At 35.5% G+C, this 20274-nt stretch overlaps 1 protein-coding gene across 1 annotated transcript; it reads left to right on the top strand.

Moving 5' to 3' along the window:
• Positions 1-1994: 1994 nt before the first annotated feature.
• LOC129808702 (leucine-rich repeats and immunoglobulin-like domains protein 3) lies at positions 1995-16448 on the top strand. The gene is made up of 4 exons (XM_055858484.1): positions 1995-2595; positions 7086-7985; positions 8078-8500; positions 15246-16448. Exons 1-4 carry the CDS (start codon positions 2199-2201, stop codon positions 16142-16144), a joined length of 2619 nt encoding a protein of 872 aa, XP_055714459.1. The 5' UTR covers positions 1995-2198; the 3' UTR covers positions 16145-16448.
• The last annotated feature ends 3826 nt before the right edge of the window (positions 16449-20274 follow it).

Below are 20274 nucleotides of genomic sequence, written 5' to 3' on the forward strand. Positions count from 1 at the left end.
GTACTTAATGTGTTGAATCTTCTGTCAAAGTTAAAGCGTCTGCAAATGGTTTTGAATTAGGACATTTAACCTATTCCAATTTTAAGTTTAGAGCTTTATAGTATGAATTCTATTCAATATTATGCTAAAGTGATAACACTAATATATAGAGAATTTAATTAGCTTCCGTTTAGTCGAAAAAAATAGTTGATAACTTTTTTATTATTTAAAAAATAGGGAAAAAAAATCTAAAAATGGGCATAGAATACCAAATTGGAGTAAAATGCAACCTTTTTTTTATATGGAGTTTGCATCCGAAATGGTCATTTGAATGGCTTATTCTACATAACCTGAAAAATGTGCACATTTTTGAGATTCGTCACGATTCAAAAAAATCGCAAATATTCGTGAAAATGTTAAAATTATAATTAAAAATTAAATAATAAAAAAAACCTAAAATTGTTGTAAAGTGCTACTGTAGAGAAAAATAAAGTTAAAATTCACTTTACGCCTTGTTTTTCTTTTTCGAATTCCTGTTGGAATTTCACATACAATTTTCTTTAAAAAAAAAAGCGCAAACTATTGAAAATTTTACAGGAAAATATATTAAAATTGGTCCTAAAATGCTTGCAAAATCGCTAGGAAAAATGCAATTCACTGGAAAAAGGCATTTTGCTACAAGAATCTGTAAAAATTCACTTTGGCATTTTTTTGTCAATCTCATAAAATTTATATAAAAATTACAAGAAAATGGAGAAATATTTATTTGAAAATGAATTTATGAGTCTTAGAACGGCTGTAGAAGTCTTAAGGAACGAAAAACTAATGTAAAAATACTTTTTTGTTGAAAATACCTGCACTGGCATTTTATGCCATTTTGGTATTATACGTGATCTTTTGACTCGGGTTTTAAAGTGTTAAGATCGGGCTACTTTTTAAATCGGGCAGCGGTTACATTTGAACAAAGTTTGTTGTCATTATTTTTCAAGTTTGATTATGATTATCAAATGAATCAAATATGCTCAAATTTGGCATGGTTTGCCTTAGTTTTGATGTGATTTTGCATTATTGAGGGATTTTCATGGAATTCATAATACCAATGAGCATATAAACTCAATATCTATATGCACATGAACACAAAATCGTTGCATTTCAAAAAATTTGTCGCCCGAATTTCTCTCTAATTCGGATGATATTTCAGTCCCATATGCCCGAATTTGAGAGAGTCTACCCCGTCAAATAATATCTGCAGATATCTTTAAGATTTCTGTAGAGAAAATCTACACCTCTACAGAATATCTGCAGATAATTCTGTAGATATTCTTACGAATTTTATTTGGGCTTGGGACAAAATTCGTCAGAATATTTCGTCAGATTTTCTGACGAATCTCTGACGAATTTCTGTAGATATTCTGCCGATTTTCTGTAGATTTTTTTCTACATTCCAGACTTTCCAGACAAGATGTGTCAGAAGAGATGGAAAAATTTTTCACTGAAGTTTGCAAAATTCAATAGAGTTATTTTTTGTGATATCACGGTGTTTATATAAAATAAAGAATTCTGCGACGCCGTGTTACAAGTAGAGAAAAGTGAAGTGAAAAACTTTAAACAGAGTATCGACCTAAATTTCGTGTTTTTGTATCATTCCATGGGCGATTTTTAAAAAATTAGTATTTTTGCTCGCATCTTTTTACTTATTTAAAATGTTTAATCGGTAATGCTTGTTAAGCAGAGCATACCATTTTCTTTATAACTCCTACAGTTTTTACATAAATCAACAATATTTTTGTGAAGTAATGGACACTATGCCGATTTTCTCGGCAGAAATTCTACCGAAAATCTGTAGATTTTCTGCAGAAATTCTGCCGAAAATCTACAGATTTTCTAGCAGAAATTCAGCAGAAAATCTACAGATTTTCTCTCAATACACTGGAATATACCGTTAAAATTCAAAAAACCTCAGAGTAAAATCGGCAGGTAGAATAATGATTTGACGGGTGGCTATTATAGGGTTTGCTGTCACAAAATGTCAAATTTGACAAATCAATTTGTCAGCACCAAAGCCATCTTCTGCTGTCTGTGCTGTTGTTTTATTTTTTTTTAATCTTTCAACAATATTTCTTGGTGTTGTGTGTTTACGTGAAAAAAAAGGAAAAGGAAAATTTGTGTGAAATTGGATGGAAAAGGGTTGGGAAATGATGGCAAATGTTCCGTGAGCTATGCTACTGCTTGTCCTTACGGCATCTGCTGTGGCTGCTGCGCTGGCCACTGACATCTGTCCCAGCCAGTGTGCCTGCCTCGATGGCTATGTCGATTGTTCCCGGAAAGCCTTAGGACAGCCCCCAGTTGTGCCAATGTGGACAGAAACCCTTGAATTGTCCATGAATCGCCTTGGAGATTCCATTGGGCAGCATCTTGGCAATTTATCATCACTCCATGAACTCAGACTCAATCGGAATCGTCTCAGTGCTCTGCCACAGTTCCGGGGACTTGAGCATCTTCGTGCCCTGGCTGTCAGTCACAATCGTATCGAGAGTATCGATTCCAGTGCCCTGAAACTTTTGCCCAATCTTCAGCATCTCGATATCAGTCGGAATTTGATAACGATCCTCCAAGGTGAGTGTCCGGGAAGGGCCCTCCAAGCAGGGCCGGATTTAGAAATGTGGAGGCCCAATGCCCATTGTGGGGACCCAAAGAATCGCAACTTTAAAATTTTATATAATATATATCGTTATTCAATGCTACAGGTAAATTTAAGCAACTTTAAATTTATGTGGGACCTACGACTTTTACTACTCGAAACGACTATAACTCTATCGAAAAAAAAAATAACAAACAGTACAATCCCTTGGTTCTTTTTGCCTATGATATGACAGTTGCAGATACACAGTGAAGAGCCCAAACGAGTACATTTCTCTAAAAAAAAAAAATCTGGAACGTTTAAAATTAAAACGTATTCTCTAAGTAATACGAATTATAGAACTTAGAATTCATAAAATCTGCTTATAACGCTCTTGAGCCGTCTCTGTGACTACTAAAAGTAAAGTGGTGAACTCTTAATGGGTTTATGATAGCCTTCTACAGGAATTTCAACACAAAATTCTCATTATAAGCCTTGTGAAGGTGTATTAAAAGATTTGTGAAGCCTTGGTTCTATAAGGCCAGCTATTTTGTTTCATGACTTTCTTGGGTGGTAAAAAAAAATTTAAATTAAATTCAATCTTTCGGAGGATTTCGTAAGCTGAAAGCTTGCTTAAGCCACCAAGAAAACTTTTCCTTCTAGAAAATTATGGAAAATTTATCAAAAATGGAATGGAAAATGCTCTTTATGAATCCCAAAAGCTTTTTGATTTTTTTTTCAAAAATTCCTAGCCCTATTGTGATTATTTTAGTTTAGGGCCTAATGAGGAAAGCTTTAGCGAGATATTCCGTAATACTTCTTTGAAGGCGACATCGTACCTTCCTTTGAGAAAAGTTGATTAAAATTTTACCCAAAATTCCTTTAAAAGCATATTTTGAAGATTTTGATAATTAGGTTTTGCACAAGAATTTGGCAAAAAAGATTAAGTTTTCAAAACATGAAAAATAATACTATAATGTGATTTAAAGTTTTGCGATCAGGTCTAATGGCCTCTACTCGAACCATTGGGAGCAATTTTTGTCAAAAAATTGCTTTTTTGAAGGACATTGCCTGCAGCGCTGTAGATGGAAACATCAGAATTCTGTTAAAAAATGGAATTTTTTTTGACAAAAATTACTCCCAATGTGTAGAGGCCTTAATATATCCTATGGCTTAAAACTGTAAATATTTAATTTATTTCCCATATTGAAATTCTAAAATCACTATTTCTCAAAATAAAAATTTGTTCAGTAAAGTTAAAAATTTTCAAATTACAATTAAAATGACTGGTTTGTAATATCTTTTACTTAGAGTTGAATTGCAAAAAAATTGAATAAGTTAAACCAATGTATGGGTAAAATATTGATCTTAAAGAGGCTCAGTGGATCCAATAGATAAAATTAAGTGTCTTAGGTGTCTTATAAACTTAAAAAAAAATGTAAATGTTACAAATTTATTTTAGAGAGCTGTTCAAGGGAAAGGCCCCATCAAAATTGTCTCTTTGCTACGCCCTATATCCGCCACTTGAATCAGACAACTTCAGTGAAATATAATATCATTGAAATTTTGAATTATTTGAACTCTGATTCAAAACAATTTAACAAAAATATAGAATACTTAAAATATACAAAAAAAAAAAAAAATTAAAATCCGAAAGCACAATGCATTTCTCCATAAGTTAGTCCATTAAAAAAAACTTTATTATTGTGAGTAAATTATACGAAACTACTTTTGGGATTGAGCACATTGTTTTATTTATTTTTTCTTATTGTATTTAGCGATTCTTAACAATATTATAAATAAAATAACGATTTTGAGTGGGGCCCTCAGGACGAAAAAAAGGAAAACCTTTTCCAAAATGCAAGCCGTTTCAACGTTTTTTTTTATATTTTTGTATATTAAATGCTTTAATCGTTAATACTTAAAGCAGGGTAAACTGTAGTTTTTTTTGTAATAATTTTTATTTTGTGGACATTGTGACTATAGTAAACTTCTTAAATGTGGAGGCCCTTAAAATGTGGGGGCCCGGTGCCATAGCCTCGGGGAACCCACCTAAATCCGGCACTGCCTCCAAGACAAGTTTACAAACTGTATCGAAACTACTTTCGAAACACCTCATGTAAAGTTTCGAAACTTTGTGGGAAAAAATGTATGGAAAAGTAAACATTTTGTACCTACGTTTACAAAACTAGTTTCGAAATGGCTTCGAAACTTGTAGGTATTTGAGTTCACTAAACATCTTTCGAAACGGTTTGCAATCTTGTGACGAAACTGTTTACAAATTTGTTCAATAAAATGTTTCGTAAAACAAAAATATTGTGGAAATTTGCGAACTGTTTCATCATTATTAATTGCATTTAAGTACAGATAATTTATTTATTTATTTATTTATTTAATAATAACACTGCTTTTGAGCTGGTGCTCTTGAAAGCAAAAAAAATACATGTATAAAGATATAAAGATTTGTCAGAAAGCTATACTAATAAGCGTCCACCGCCGTCTTAGCGTTGGTGACCAACCTCCAGAGCCAAACGGTGGAAATGCTCTTTCTCAAGTTGTATAATCCATCTGCATGATTAATAAAAAATCTTTCTGACGTTTTAAGCAATTAAAAAAAAAGCAAATTAAGATGACAAAAAGGTTTGGATAAGCCGCCGTTTCTCCTCTCTGGGAAGTTCATTCCAGAGAGTAATTCCCTCAACAAAGAGAGAATTGTGGAGAATGCGGCTCCCCGATCTGGGCACAACGAGACACGAAGACCTAACGGATGGACCCGGAAGAAGAAATTCAGCTAAATATTTAGGCTGACGAAATTTGAGAACACGAGATATGAAATCGACAGCTCGTGACTGCAGGAAGGCTGGCAAGGTACTTCCCAAAACTCGGACGTAGTAAGGGGATACGTGATCAAAGGGATGGAGATTGAAAATATAGCGAATGCAATTATTAAAAGTAATAGTCAGCCGCCTCATAGAAGCTGCATCACAAGAAAAAAAGAGTTCAGCACCATAGGAAAAAAGGGGAAGGAGCAGGGCACGAACTAATAACATTCGAGTATCCTGAGGAGTGAAGTACTGATGCCTTCTAAGGGTATAAAGGGAAAAGTTAACTCTTTTACTTATGTAGGAGATATGTGATCGTCCCAAGCCAAAGAATCATTGAAAATAATTCCAAGATTTTTGGCTTTATGGACGTAAGGTATAATCTCACCATTGAGATAAAGACGAAGCGGATCAGGACGGTGTCTCCCACTTGTTATTAGCAAAGCCTGAGATTTACCCGGATTGAGAAGAAGATCATTATTCATGGCCCACTGAGAAACCAGATGAAGTATCTCATTCGCTTGATTAAAGCATGCATCAGGTGCTAGTGGATCACCGAAGCAATAGATCTGCAGATCATCTGCATAAAAATGAAAATTAACATTGTTTTTACTCAAAGTTGAAGCTAAATCGTTTATATAAATAGAAAAAAAGAGAGGGCCTAGTACTGATCCTTGACCAATACCCCTACAGAGTGACAAAGTTGCGGACATCTCACTGTTAAATTTAACAGATTGGGTCCGACCGACTAAGTAGGATTGGAGCAGTTTTAAGCTGGTAGATGAAAATGAATAAAGAGAGTAAAGTTTAGAAAGAAATAAAGAGTGGTTTATACTATCAAAGGCTTTTGAGAAATCGAGAAGAATTAACAAGGCGTAATGTTTTTGATCAAGCTTGATACGAATAATTGCCAATCACAGCAAGGGACAATCAGAGTAACCAGTTTTTTCGAAAAAAAAAACCTGCCTGCACCTAGGATCGAACTTGAGGCCCCTCGTTAACGAGACGAGTGCTCTATCAACTGAGCTATTAGAGGCCACAACTAGAGACCACATGATCTGCTTGGCTTGCTGCACGACTTTAATAATTTGCATTTTGCACTTCAATACAGCACTCTCAAAAAAACAGAATTTATAAATTTATCTGAAAATTCTATGCGTTCCATTTCAAATACCTAATTCATATATATACAAATTTCGAAACCATTTAGAAACTAGTTTTGTTAACGTAGGTAAAATATGTTATGTCCTATACATGGATTCACTCAAAGTTTCGAAACTTTACATGAGGTGTTTCGAAACTAAATTCTTTACTATTTTGTAAACTTGTCCCTGAAATCTCTAGCATATAATACCAGGACCAGTTTCATTATAAATTTACTCATCACGTTTCTAAACTCTTTAAATATCTGTAACATAAATAATATGTAAAAATAGCTTCATAAACATAATTAACTATATATTTCGAAACCGTTTCGAAACTTAGTTTTCGTAAACTTGTTTCATAAACATTTTTAAGTACACATTTCGAAACAGTTTCGATACTTGTTTCGAAATGGAATACAAACTATATTTAAAAATTTAGTTTGTAAACAGTTTCGAAACTTAGTTGGTAGTATAAAGAGTATCTAGAGTAATTCCCTTATTGTGGTTTTGTTCTTTCAGCTGATTGTTTTGGCTCTGCTCTGAGACTCCGTAGTCTCAATCTAAACTACAATGCCATTGAAATTGTTGCATCAAATGCCCTGAGTCAATTGCGTCATCTCACCGAACTCAAAATCAATGGTAATCGCCTCAAGACACTCGAACAGGAAACATTTAGTGGATTGAGAAGTTTGAGACGTCTCCAAATAACTGATAATCACATTGAAGTGATAAATGGTTTAACATTTCGGAATTTGCATCATTTGAAGCACTTGAAAATGCGCAATAATCGTATTCATACATTAATGGATGGTGCCTTTCATGGTTGCGTGAGTCTTATTAGTTTGGATTTAGATTTAAATGGTATCTCAACAATATCCAAACGTTGGCTATTCAATCTCACAAATCTCAGTCAATTGTCCGTATCAGAAAATCGTATTGGTGACATTGAAATGGATGCATGGGAATTTGTGCAGCATTTGGAAAATTTGGATTTAAGTGGTAATCGTCTTGTTAGTATTGGACGTATGACATTGATGGGTCTTCCAGATCTCAAGAGGCTCAATTTGCGTGGTAATAGTTTATCAAGTATCGATGAGGCTGCTTTTCATACCACTCAACGTTTGACAATTCTCGATCTCAGTGCCAATGAAATATCATGGACAATTGAGGATCAAAGTGCACCATTTGGTGCATTGAGGCATTTGAAGAGTCTCCATTTAGCCTCAAATTGTATCAAAAGTGTCAATTGTAAGGCATTTATTGGTCTCAATTCACTCCATGTACTCGATCTCAGGGACAATGGTATCACAAGCTTCCAGGAGGATGCCCTGGAACCACTACAATCTCTCAGGGAACTCCATTTGAATACAACAAGTCTCCTATGTGATTGTCATTTGCAATGGCTCAATATTTGGATGGGTAAATATGCAACATACAGCTCAAAGAACCAATAAAAAAAAACAAAATAAAACTCTCTCTCTTTATCTTTTTTCTTTCCTCCAACAAAAAAGGTGAACATCCAGGAATAATTTTGGGCGATACTATTTGCAACTTTCCCGTTTGGTTGCGTCACAAAAACCTTCAGGATCTTCAAGTTGTCAATTTGACATGCAGTGACAGTCCAAAGCCCCAAATACTTGCTCAACCCGTCGCACAGATGGCACTGAAGGGATCAAATGTAACATTGGAATGTAGTGCAATTAGTACATCGGGTAGTCCAATGGTGTTCCAATGGAAGCGTGACAATGTTCAATTGACAGAATATGAGAGGCAAGAGAGTACACAATCACAGCCAGATATTGATAATGCCACTGTGGCAACATCGCAGCTCTTCCTCCGGAATGTCTCGCACGAGCACATGGGGCGCTATCAATGTGTCGTCAGCAATAGCTATGGCGTTACGTACAGCACAAAAAATCGAATTGCAGTTGGAAGTAAGTATACTTTTTTTCTCAAAGATTTTCTGTTTTTTTTTTTTGTTTTTTTGTAGTACTAGAACAGGGTAAGTTTGTCCAAGAGAGTAGCATTTTTTAACAACCAATTGACGTAGGAATTTTAATTTGACGTTTATTCGGTTTTAAACGGTTCTTGTTCTCTGTACTAGAACTCTGTACTAGAATATTAAGGACGAATAAGGGTCTAGAATTGTGGAAATAAACCAAAATGTGAAATTGCACTCAACAATAGAGGAGAATCCAGAAGCTCTGGAGATAGTTTATGTGTTTCCCTTAGTCATTGTTGTTCCCCGGGCGACTTCTTGGTAGTCTGGCTCAAGGTTATTCGGCTTGAGCCGGTCTCTTTAATCCGAGGGGCAATTAACGAAATATCCCGACAAAGGACATTGGGCAAAAATGTAAGGACGATATTCGCCGGGAATCCTTTTCAAAACGCCTTTATCCTTTCGAAAAAATACTAGCCGTACTCACTATGGCGCTGTTATCTTGTAATATCGTTATCTCGTTATCTCGTTATGTTCTCGTAATGTATTTTATAAATGAAAAATTATAACAAGATAACAGATTACGGAGATTACGAGATAACAACGCCATAGTGAGTACGGCTACTATTTGGACATCGAATTACTCAGCACCAACAAAAGAGATCTTGATGAAATTCGGTATGGAGTCAATGTACGACTTAAGCTATTTATCCATGGAAACTACTCCTTCCCCCCACCCCTCCTCTATTCTGCGAATAAAGATAAAGATAAATATAAGGAAATAAAGAGAAATATAAAGATTTGGTATTCTACAATCAAGATTTCAAAATAAAGCTGTCAAATATCTTTATTTTTAGCTTGGATAAAAATATTTCAAGATTTGGTATTCTGCGCCCAAAGATTTCAAGGTGATTCTAACCTCAATATTTTTTATTTTTCATAAAGATTTTAAAGGTGGTCTCGAGGTGCTTTGAAATCTTTATTTGCATTTTAAAACTCGTTTGAAAAGCATTACAGCCATGGAAGATCTTTTAATTTATTAGAAAATTTAAGGACGCAGAGGCAGTATAACGAGGATTAGGGGAAACTGGGGCACCACCAAACACGGGGTACCACCAAACAGTAATTTTTAATTCTAAACTACTTGGACTATCTCGACCATTCCTTCAGTGGACAAGCATCCCGATAGTGCCTATAAATTCCTATAGGTCTTATCCTCTGAATTCAAATATCCGATTAAAAAATCGAAGTGTTTGGTGGTACCCCGTGTTTGGTGGTGCCCCAGTTTCCCCTATACGCTAATACATTAGGAACACAATAAATACAACTTTATTTATTTTTTTTATTTCAACAAAAAATACTTATATTCAATCATACTTCGAAAAGATGTACTATTTCAGAAGACGGTAAAATTTTGATGAATTAAAAATCTGAACTGAATTTATTCTCTAAACCTTATAGTTCAACAAAGATTGTGGAAACTGCTCTCTCTTGGAGTTCGAGCAGTTAAAATCGTTGGTATTAGCCAGAAATGATCCTTTGTACCCTTATGTATCCAGTTCTTATTTTGAGAAATTGTTAAAGGTATGGCTCTCCAAGGAGTTCCCAAGCTTTTCTCATTCAATCATCTCACTTTCTCTTCTCTATGATTGGTGTTCCGTTTTTATTTGAATGAGTCCGGCTAAACTTTTCCTAAGAACTTCCAGTTTGCTTTTTTATGGTTATCTTTTTCCTACACAATCCTAGCCCTCGTTATTGTTACAGGTACTTTATGTGCCGAAGCTTCAGGTTTAGGATCTAGAGGAATTTCCTCGAATAGAATCTCATACGTTTCATAACAGTGATCATTATTTTTCGATCTAATGACAATGACAGTGATGAACCGTTAGCTGAGAGTTATCTGGGTTCTCTGATTGACTTGAAGTTGAAGGGATCCCTTGCATCTGTTTTGCTGCCAGATGTTTCCTGATTCTTAAACCGGTAAATCCATCTAAGAAATTTTGTGAAAAGTGCACTCAAGAATTTACGTTAAAAACAATTGAACATGAAATTCGGGGTTTCTGTACCTTAATCCAATCGTCTAAAATTTATAAAACATTCACTCTGATTTCTTGCTGTTCAATCAAATTCAAGCTCTTTTTATTCCGGAGATATTTTTTTCTCTAAGCGCCTGAGAAGTGTATGAAAAGTGATATTATTTCCAGGACTTTTGCACTTAAAGTTGTCAATTTTGTAAGCTATTTCATACCACCCGAAAGATTATCCTCGTTCACCACAATTTTAAAAGAAAATTTCCACTCCTTGTCGTGAAAATTAACTAGAAAAAAATATCTCCTACCAAGAAATCGGCTTGGTTGACTAAAGTGCCAAAATGACAAGGCATAAGTGACAGTTTGGATATTGAAATCTTTATTTGCGTTTCTTAGACTTTTTTATCCAAGATCGCAGAATGCCAAATCTTGAAATTTTTAAAATCTTTATTTTGAAACTTTATCTTTATCTTTATTCGCAGAATAGAGCCCAATGTATTCTATTAATAAAATCATCCCAGAGGGTTTCTAGAATTGATCATACAGAATTTCTAAAATTTGTCCTAATACTACTTCCACAACTTTTAAATTTAGTGAAATTCAATCGATTAAAATTTTACCTCTTACACTTTAACACTGGTATTGTCTACATATAATTGTCTTTTTTCTCAAGTGCTATTGATTTATTTCTTTCTGAATGAGTAAGAATTAATATTTCGATTAAGAAGAGAGTTAGCGGCCAGAAAGCGATACAAGGACAGACTTCTTAGACAACCAAATGAACTCGCAGGCCAGTTGGCGGTGGATGAGGGAATAAAAAGAAGGCTATTCAGAACGAGACCTTCTGATTTATTTCTGCTGTTTAGTTAGCGGAATACTTTTTTTTTTGGTTGATCCGTGAGATTAACCTCCACGTCATTCTCATTTCTCTCACCTAAAGCTTATTGTACGAAACACTCTTGTATGTGCAGATTGCTTTAATAAAACGATCATTAAAAAAAGAGAAGAGAATTCTAACATTTATCTTGCGGACAGATAAAATTAAGTAAGGGAGACCTGGGATGTTTGGGCCATTTTTATCGTGTTTTCTCTTTGAAATATTATTCCAAGGGGCCAGTAAACTGTTTTAGAATTTTTATTGTCCGTAGAATACCCATAAGTATTTATTTTAATAAAAGGATTCGATGGGGCTCAGAAAATAAATGAACTTTCTTGGAAGAGGGGAATGTGGAATGTGTAATTTTGTCCATAACATCCTCGATCTTGGGCACAAAGGGACATCAAGAATAAGGATATTCGTGGCGCGGTTTTTTCTAGCATAAAATTTGGAATTTCTTGGAAAAGGTAATTTTGCAAAAGCATATCGTTGTCGCTCTTACTTTGACAGTCAAACGATCTACGCTTCACCCTTGGCTCCATCTAAGATTTCACAGAAAAATGAAGTGACCAAAGATCCCCACATGCATTTTTGTTATTTAATACAGTAGACTGTCGCTTATCCGTGGACTCTTTTTCCGGGTGACATAAAAAAATCCGTGAGGCAGTTGAATTTTCAAAATTTTGTTGACACATTGTTCCCGTTTTGGGGTTTTTTTTTCTGTTGAAGCAAATGTGATCTATCTACTGTAATTCTTAGTCACTGTAACTTTTTTGGACAGTACCCATGTTTAGAGAGACTGTCGGATTCAGTCAGGTCAGGATTCACTCCATAAATTTTCAATGTAAACAAAAAAATCGTTGGATTTCAAACAATTTAATGGCCCAGCGAGCACAGTTAGCAGAATAAAATAGGATATTCAGCATTTTTTTGCTGAATCGATCTGCTGGCCAATCAGCAGCTCTCGAAGAAAAAGTGCTAAGCAAATACATGAAAATGGCACTGTTTAGCGCTCGCGGCGGGTGATGGCAGAACTAAACACTGCCGCTAGATGGCGCCGAGAAGCATTTAGCAGCAAATTTTCTCTTTCATTTTTTTTTCTTTTTCCCTCAAAATGTCAAAATGGACTTGGAATTTCCCCTGAAATTATTTATCTACTTTTGGGGGATATTATAATCGCGATTTTTATTACTTATATTATTATAGGAATTATGCTGCGGTACGCTGTCTATAGAAAATGGTCTAATAGGTGTATTAAACATACTCCCGACCAAAAATTCTGCATTTTTTAGTGAATTGCGTCATTATTTTCTTGAGAAAACAAACTTTTTTCTGAGGAAATATTCAGTCGGGGGTTATAAAATTATTCATTATTTATGAAAAATATGTTTTTTCTCTTGCAAAATGCATATTTTCCTCAATTTTCGCAATTAAATATTGGCATCTTTCCTGGAACAGCCATTGATGTATTATGCTCACAGTCGGTCACAACTATTGTAATTGATCTTGAAACAGGATTTTTCTACTTTTTTTAAACTTTTTTATGGTAAATAAAGTTGCAGATGCACTTAAAAAAGTCTTTTTCAAAGTTGTGACTGCCCCACTTAGCTCTTTCGCCTCTTTTGGGACTCTGAGTACACAAAGCAGCATATGAATACTCTGTGGAAAACAATGTTTTTTTTTAATTATTCAGAACTGATAAAAATCCGATTCTTCTGAATGATTACAAACTATAAGGATGTCTAAATGTAAAATATTTTTTTGTAGGACCTCAATTAATTTCTGAGCTAAGATATTTGTGATTAAAAAAAAAAGTGAAATTGGCTTGCAGCATAAATGCTGCGGTCCGGAAAGAGTTAATGAGTTCAATAATGCCTTTTAAAAATACTACAAAAAAATTTCTATGGATACTACAAAATAAAATATAATTGTTTTATCACAATTTAAGTTGAAAAATTTATATATAAGCGTTTTTGTTTGCTGCGGCGAATGCGGAAAATAAACAAGTGAAATAAATGTATGATCCGTGCACGATGCATAGGGAAAAGTGCTCTCCCTTCGAACGTTCATGCCTTCGAATAATGTGAATTTCTTTTGTTTTTTGTAAGAGATTTACACAAAACTATCACGGAATTATCAACAATTGATGATAAGCCAACTAATATTTGATAAAAATGTGTAAGTCTCTTAGGAAAACTAAAAGAAAATTCACATTATTCGAAGGGATGAACGTTCGAAGGGAGAGTACTTTCCCCTATGCATAATGTATATGCTGCTTTTTTCTATTTATAAATTTTCGATTATAAATTTTCTAAAGCGCATTTTTACGCAAAAAAACTACTTTTATTATCGTGGTAAAATAACAAACCAACAATTGTCGTTTTTTTAATACTGTACGTATTCTTTTTTAAATGAAAAAATTATTCAATTTGATGATTAATTTTTTAAACTAAAATGATATGCATTTATATTTTTTTAGAAAAGAGTTTTTAAATATCTTTAAAGTCAGGAAAATATGCTATTTTGTTGGAAATCATTTGAAATAATTTTAAGTAGACTGTGTATACCATTAAATAAAAATGATAGAGGCTCTAAATTCTATATCGCACATTGAATATTACAACGGCGGATCTTGGTTTTTGTCAATTTTGGGATATTGCTGTTTTCCGATGGGAAATTTATTAAATATTCATTATATTCAATAATCTCAACAACTTTGTTAGAAATATTTTTCATAATTTTGAGTATTTGTCAAGCTTGCAGAACAAAAATAGTATAAAAGTGGCGTATAATTATTTCCCTGAGTATTTTTAGTATTACAATGACGTTATCTGAGGAATCATATACCATTATTCCACTGAGCATGAATCCTACGCCACTGTATCACTAAACGGCATTCATTTTTTGACATTTCGAGGAATAATCAGTGACAACATAACCTAGTTCGCTCGTGCAGTGCAGTGGATTGTTTTTTAGAAAGAAATTGCAAAATGGAAAAGGTTTACAATGGACCACTGCCTCTAAAAGACACAAAGAAACGTGATCTTATTTCTTTGTGTAAGGGAAATCTTATTCCAAAAAAGCACCACACATTTTATCAAAATCTTGACTATATTGTAAAAGTAAATATTCGAAACTTGACTTTTTTTATATAAAAAATGTCAATTTTATATAGAGTACAAAGAGATCTGAAGAAATGAAATGGATTCATCTACAAATAAAAAGAAATATAAATAAAATACACAACTTTTCATTATTTATCTTTAATTTCAATGGGTCTATGATATTTTAAAATTAATTTATGGTCGAACAACAAAAGGAATATTATTGAAATCCAATAAAAAATAATTCTATTAAAATTTAAATTACTAAACAAGAGGCGTATCTTAAAATCCTTGTCTGGATTTTTAGTATTACAGTGACGTATAATTTTGGCAATTTTGCCGCATAAGTGTAAAAGTGACGGATCATTTTTTAATTTTTTAAATAACTATATTTTTGGGTAATAAAAGTCCAATATTTCGAGTTCCACATATGTGCTCTATCCAGTGGAATCATATACAAACAATCTTTGAAATTTGTAAATGAAAATAAGAAAATATTATGAAATTTAGTTTTTGAGGCCGTCTCCTGAAAAATGCTGAAATCTTACATCCGCCATTGTAATATTCAATGTGCGATATGTTTTCAGCTGATTTGAAAAAGCTTAGTATTTGGTGCTCGCTGGGGGGTATCACTCTCAAAATCCGTATGACATTTTGGTACCGCTCTCACGGATAAGCGACAGTCTACTGTAATGACTAAGAAGAAAACCATCTCTTTTTCTTCTGCAGTCCTTCCAATTTTTCGCAAGACACCGTCAAATGTGACTGTTGTTGCTGGTGCTACGGCTCGACTAGACTGTGCTGCTGGTGGTGAACCTAGGCCCCAGATGGCCTGGCAGAAAGATGGTGGAAATGATTTTCCGGCTGCTAGAGAACGTCGTATGCACGTAATGCCAACTGATGATGCCTTTTTCATCATCAATGCCAAAACGAGTGATCAAGGTGTCTATACGTGTACAGCTGAAAATGATGTTGGTGTTGTTAAAGTCAATGCAACATTGATCGTGCACGAAGCCCCATCATTCTCCAAGCCAATGGAGAATAAAGAAGTGACAGTTGGTAGTGCAAGTGTCCTTGAGTGTTTGGCATCTGGATCACCAAAACCACAATTGCGTTGGACAAAAGATGGTGATGCCATTGATGCCACTGAAAGGCACTTTTTTGCTGCTGAAGATCAACTATTGATAATTGTTGGGACACAATTGGGTGATAGTGGAATGTATGAGTGTGAAATGAAGAATGATTTGGGTGTAGCTATTGGTGGAGCTAGATTGACAGTTGTCGCTGGTGCATTGGGTATTAAAACACTAACAGCTACAACGATAAATGACATTGTAGGAATTGTTGTGATAACTGTTGTACTTTGTGCTGTTGTCACATCAATTGTATGGGTAGTGATTATCTATAAGGCCAAAAAGGCATCGACAATGCACAATTTTGTGGCAGGAGATGGTACAACACCACAAATGCTGTATAAAACACCTGAACATCAACATGATGCCCATTCAGCATCAACGGCCACATTGCCAGACGATGATACACCCGGTATGGCACCACCGGACAATCTAGTGGTCAATATTCATGTAAATCAGCTGCATCGAATGCTGGAGGACCCAGAGTCCGCTTAAGTTCCTCAATTTAAACACAAATTTAAATGATAAAAAAAGTAAAAAAGTAAGAAAACAACGTAAATGCAATACAATTAACTGAAGTAGCTAAATTTCCCAAGATTCCCCAAAAAAAAAATCTCCTCAATCCTTTTCCATTTCCCCACCAATGTCCCTCCTTGAAGTATAATTAATTAGCTAATTAATGACTGAAGAAAAAAAGAAGAAAAAAAAAGAAACAAAACACTCTTAAATCTGTATTAGGAACTACACCGATAAGTAAAAAAAAAAAGAAGAAGAAATAGATACTAATGTAAATTTTAAAGTGTCTTTCAATCATCGTGATGGCGTACAAGATGGCGGAACAACGGAACAACTCGCAAATGGTCAAAATTTACCAGAAAGGGGAATTCTGTAACAGTATGACAATGTCATATGACAAATTTTCATGGTAAAATTCAGGACCAGGACAACATATTAAAGCCAAGTGATCATGACTAAGAGCTCCATGAAGCTATTAGTAATTTATACTAATTGGGTATTGGATTAGTTCTTTCGAATATACCACATAAAAGAAAATTAAATTTGTCAAATGTCATACTGTTACAGAATTCCCCTACAGGAGAACCATTTGAAGATAATTTTGTATTTGCCAGTAAATCAATTAATTTCACTTCACTTTCTTTCTATTGTACCTCAAATGAATAGATTCGACAATAGCTATCTTATTTCCAGAAAAATTTTCACAAAATAATGTATATTTTATGAACTATTGCAACATTTTCTCACTTGGTACACTCGTCAAACAAAAGCAGCGTTTTTCCCATGCTGTCAAAATGTCCCGGCTGACCACGCATCACCTGTCAAAATTCTTTCGACATCTTTCCCTATACGCATCACTAGCTGTACTAAATGTACTAAAATATTTTTTTTCAAGATACAGTAGACTCTTCGATATCCATCAGCACTTCGATATCCGGGTGACAGCTGCCAAACACTGGCGGTTGATATATTCAAAATTATTTTCATTAAACATGAAGTTTGTCCAGAGTGAATTAAAGTATTATTAACATTGTATCGAAGTTTTTAATACATAATTGTGATAAAAAATGAAACATAAGCACACCATGAAGAAAATTCTCTTTTTCTTTGTCAGACAGAAAATAAATTCACACTACACAAAATAGAAAAACCGTTGATCATTCAAAAAACCAGCTGTCATCAAGCTGCTGTCATCAAGTTGACAGCTGCTATCAAGCCTAGAGAAGTGCCTTTTCGCCGAAGGTTTAACTTCTCTAAGGCCAACTGGAGTGGATTCGCAGCGGACCTTGATCTCGGCGTGGGGGACATCGAACCGGTATCTGAAAACTATGATCGGTTTGTAGAAGCAGTCAAGAAGGCGTCCAGGAGACACATTCCTAGAGGATGTCGTATTCACTATATCCCAGGATTGTCTTCTGAAATATCCAGCATTATGTCGGAGTACAGCGGAGTACAGCATGTGGTCTTTTGAGGCTGATCCCTTCAGTGAAGCCACATTAGAACTTGCTAATGTCTTGACCAATGCTGTTGCTGAGAGCAGACGGGAACGGTGGGTGTCAACCTACTCCCTGGCAAATGGCCTTCAAAGTTGAAGCCACTTTCTCACATTCACATACAGATTCGTATGAAAATTTTTCTGCATTCGTGACCGTTACACGATATATGTCACAATTGAGGTGTGCCTTGTACACAGGACTCTGTGCCTTGTAAAGAGGGATAAAAAAAAAGTTAAGTTAAGTTAACTTAAAAGTTTTCGGAACTCAAAGTATAAGCCGAGTTTGGAAGCAATTTATGAGTTGGCTTCAAACAGCTCCATATAAAAAAAACCTTTTGCCAGGGGGTAGGTGTCAACCGTTGAGAGTTTGGATATGTCGAAAAATAGCCACCGAGCTTGGCGACTAATCCGACACCTCAACAACGACCCCACTTCCGACAAGACTCTCCCTCAAGTGACTGCTGACCAGATTGCTCATACGCTACTTATGAATGGAAAAGTAAGCTCCCGCTTAGCGGAGCCGAAATTAAATAGGGATGCTGCTGCGGAGGTTCAATACCTCTCTGCACCCTTTTGTGTAGATGAGCTTCATTCGGCTATCAGATCGATGAAAAGCAGGAAAGCGGCTGGATGTGATGGTCTGTACGCTGAACAGGTGAGGAGTTTTGGACCCCAGACAATTGTCTGGATTCTTCGACTTTTCAATTACTGCTTAACAAATCGAAAGATACCGAAAATATGGCGAAAGGCTCACGTAGTAGCAATCCCTAAGCCTGGCAAAGACGTCAACGATCCGAGGAGCTACCGACCTATCTCACTTCTTTGTCATCTCTTCAAAGTCTTTGAGAGAATGCTGTTGAACAGGCTAACAAGTGCTGTAGAGGATAAACTAATCAGCGAACAAGCTGGGTATCGACCAGGAAAATCCAGCTCCAACCAAGTGTTAAACCTAACTCAATACATCGAAGATGGTTTTGAGGAAGGTAAAATCACGGGTGTCGCGTTCGTTGATCTCTCAGCCGCCTTTGATACAGTAAATCACAGGATTCTCCTAACCAAAATCTACAATCTCACATTTGACTATGGACTCACACAGATAATCGGCGTTCTTTTACAAAATCGCCGCTTCTTCGTTGAGTTTCGTGGTCGAAAAAGCCGATGGCGATTGCAAAAAAATGGCCTACCCCAGGGTAGTGTCTTGGCTCCCACACTATTTAACATCTATACAAATGATCAGCCATTGCCGTCTCCATCGAAAGCCTTTCTTTACGCAGATGACCTGACTCTAGCAGTAAAAGCTTCCACATTCGATGATGTGGAGATTCAACTTCAGAGAAGCCTTGTTGACTTTTCTAAGTACTACAGGGAAAACCAGCTAAAGCCAAATCCGTCAAAAACTGAAGTGTGCTATTTTCACTTGCGTAACAGATGGGCTAAAAGACGCTTAAATGTAGAATGGGAAGGAAAAATTCTAAATCACAATTTCACACCTAAATATCTTGGCGTCACTCTTGACCGATCACTGACATACAAACCCCACTGCAATAATGTAAAAGACAAGGTTAAAACACGTAACAATTTACTACGTAAACTTGTAAACACTCAGTGGGGTGCTCAGCCGAAAGTGTTACGCACATCTGCTCTTGCGTTATCCTTTTCTGCAGCAGAGTACGCGGCTGAGGTATGGGAGAGATCGGCGCATACAAAGAAAGTGGACGTTGCTCTCAACGATACAGTGTTTAAAAAGCACACCCGTTACCAAATTATACCCGTTAGCAGGTATTGCTCCTCCACAAATAAGGAGACAAGTCATCTCCAGCAAGGAAATGTCTAAGGCTTGTACAGAGTCAAGGTATCTCCTTTATGGTCGAGAGAGGGCGAAGCGGAGGCTGAAATCTCGCAAGAGTTTCAGCCAAACTGTTTTGTGTCTCGAAACAATACCGGAGGATGCAAGACTTAATTTATGGAGGGATGCCGTCCCTCAGAATTTTGTCGAGCCCAAGGAAAGTCTTCCTCCTGGTGGTGATCAGGACTGGAGAACGTGGAGAGCGCTCAATCGTTTGAGAAGCGGGGTCGCACGATCAAAAGACAACAGGAGACGATGGGGTTTCACAGAAGGAGACGTTTTGTGTGACTGTGGGGTAGTTCAGACTACTGCCCACTTGTGTGTTTGTCCTTTGTCTCCTGCATTTTGCAATGTAGAAGATTTGATGTCGGCAAATTCTGCCGCTATTGACGTAGCCTGTTTCTGGGCAAGACATGTTTAATTTTTAATGCCTCGACTCGATTAATAATAATTCAAAAAACCTAAATGTCATTTTGTCCCCCAGTCAGCCGGATATCGAAGAGTCTACTGTATAGTTGTGTCAACTTTTGCAAGAGTTACGCAGGGTTATTCAACTAATTCTGGTCAACTATTTCATTTAGTTACCCGAACTACATATGAAGTTGGGTCTTTATTTACTATATTTTATAGTTATAATGACTGCATACACTGAGAGAAATCCGAAAAAGTTAAAATAACATTCCAAAAATGTTAATTTTACCCTGCAGTATTGATCCGAAATCGGTGTAAATAATACCCTTTTTAGGTGTATTAGGGGTTAAAGTTATC

Source organism: Phlebotomus papatasi, chromosome 5, assembly GCF_024763615.1.
Source record: "Phlebotomus papatasi isolate M1 chromosome 5, Ppap_2.1, whole genome shotgun sequence".
NCBI classification, from domain to species: Eukaryota; Metazoa; Arthropoda; class Insecta; order Diptera; family Psychodidae; genus Phlebotomus; species Phlebotomus papatasi.

Excerpts from the sequence above, each read along its gene's own strand:
- LOC129808702 (XM_055858484.1), top strand. The coding sequence starts at position 2,199 with ATGCTACTGCTTGTCCTTACGGCATCTGCTGTGGCTGCTGCGCTGGCC. Across the intron at positions 2,596-7,085 it reads TTTGATAACGATCCTCCAAG|CTGATTGTTTTGGCTCTGCT; the intron begins GTGAGTGTCCGG and ends TTGTTCTTTCAG. Across the intron at positions 7,986-8,077 it reads ATGGCTCAATATTTGGATGG|GTGAACATCCAGGAATAATT; the intron begins GTAAATATGCAA and ends CCAACAAAAAAG.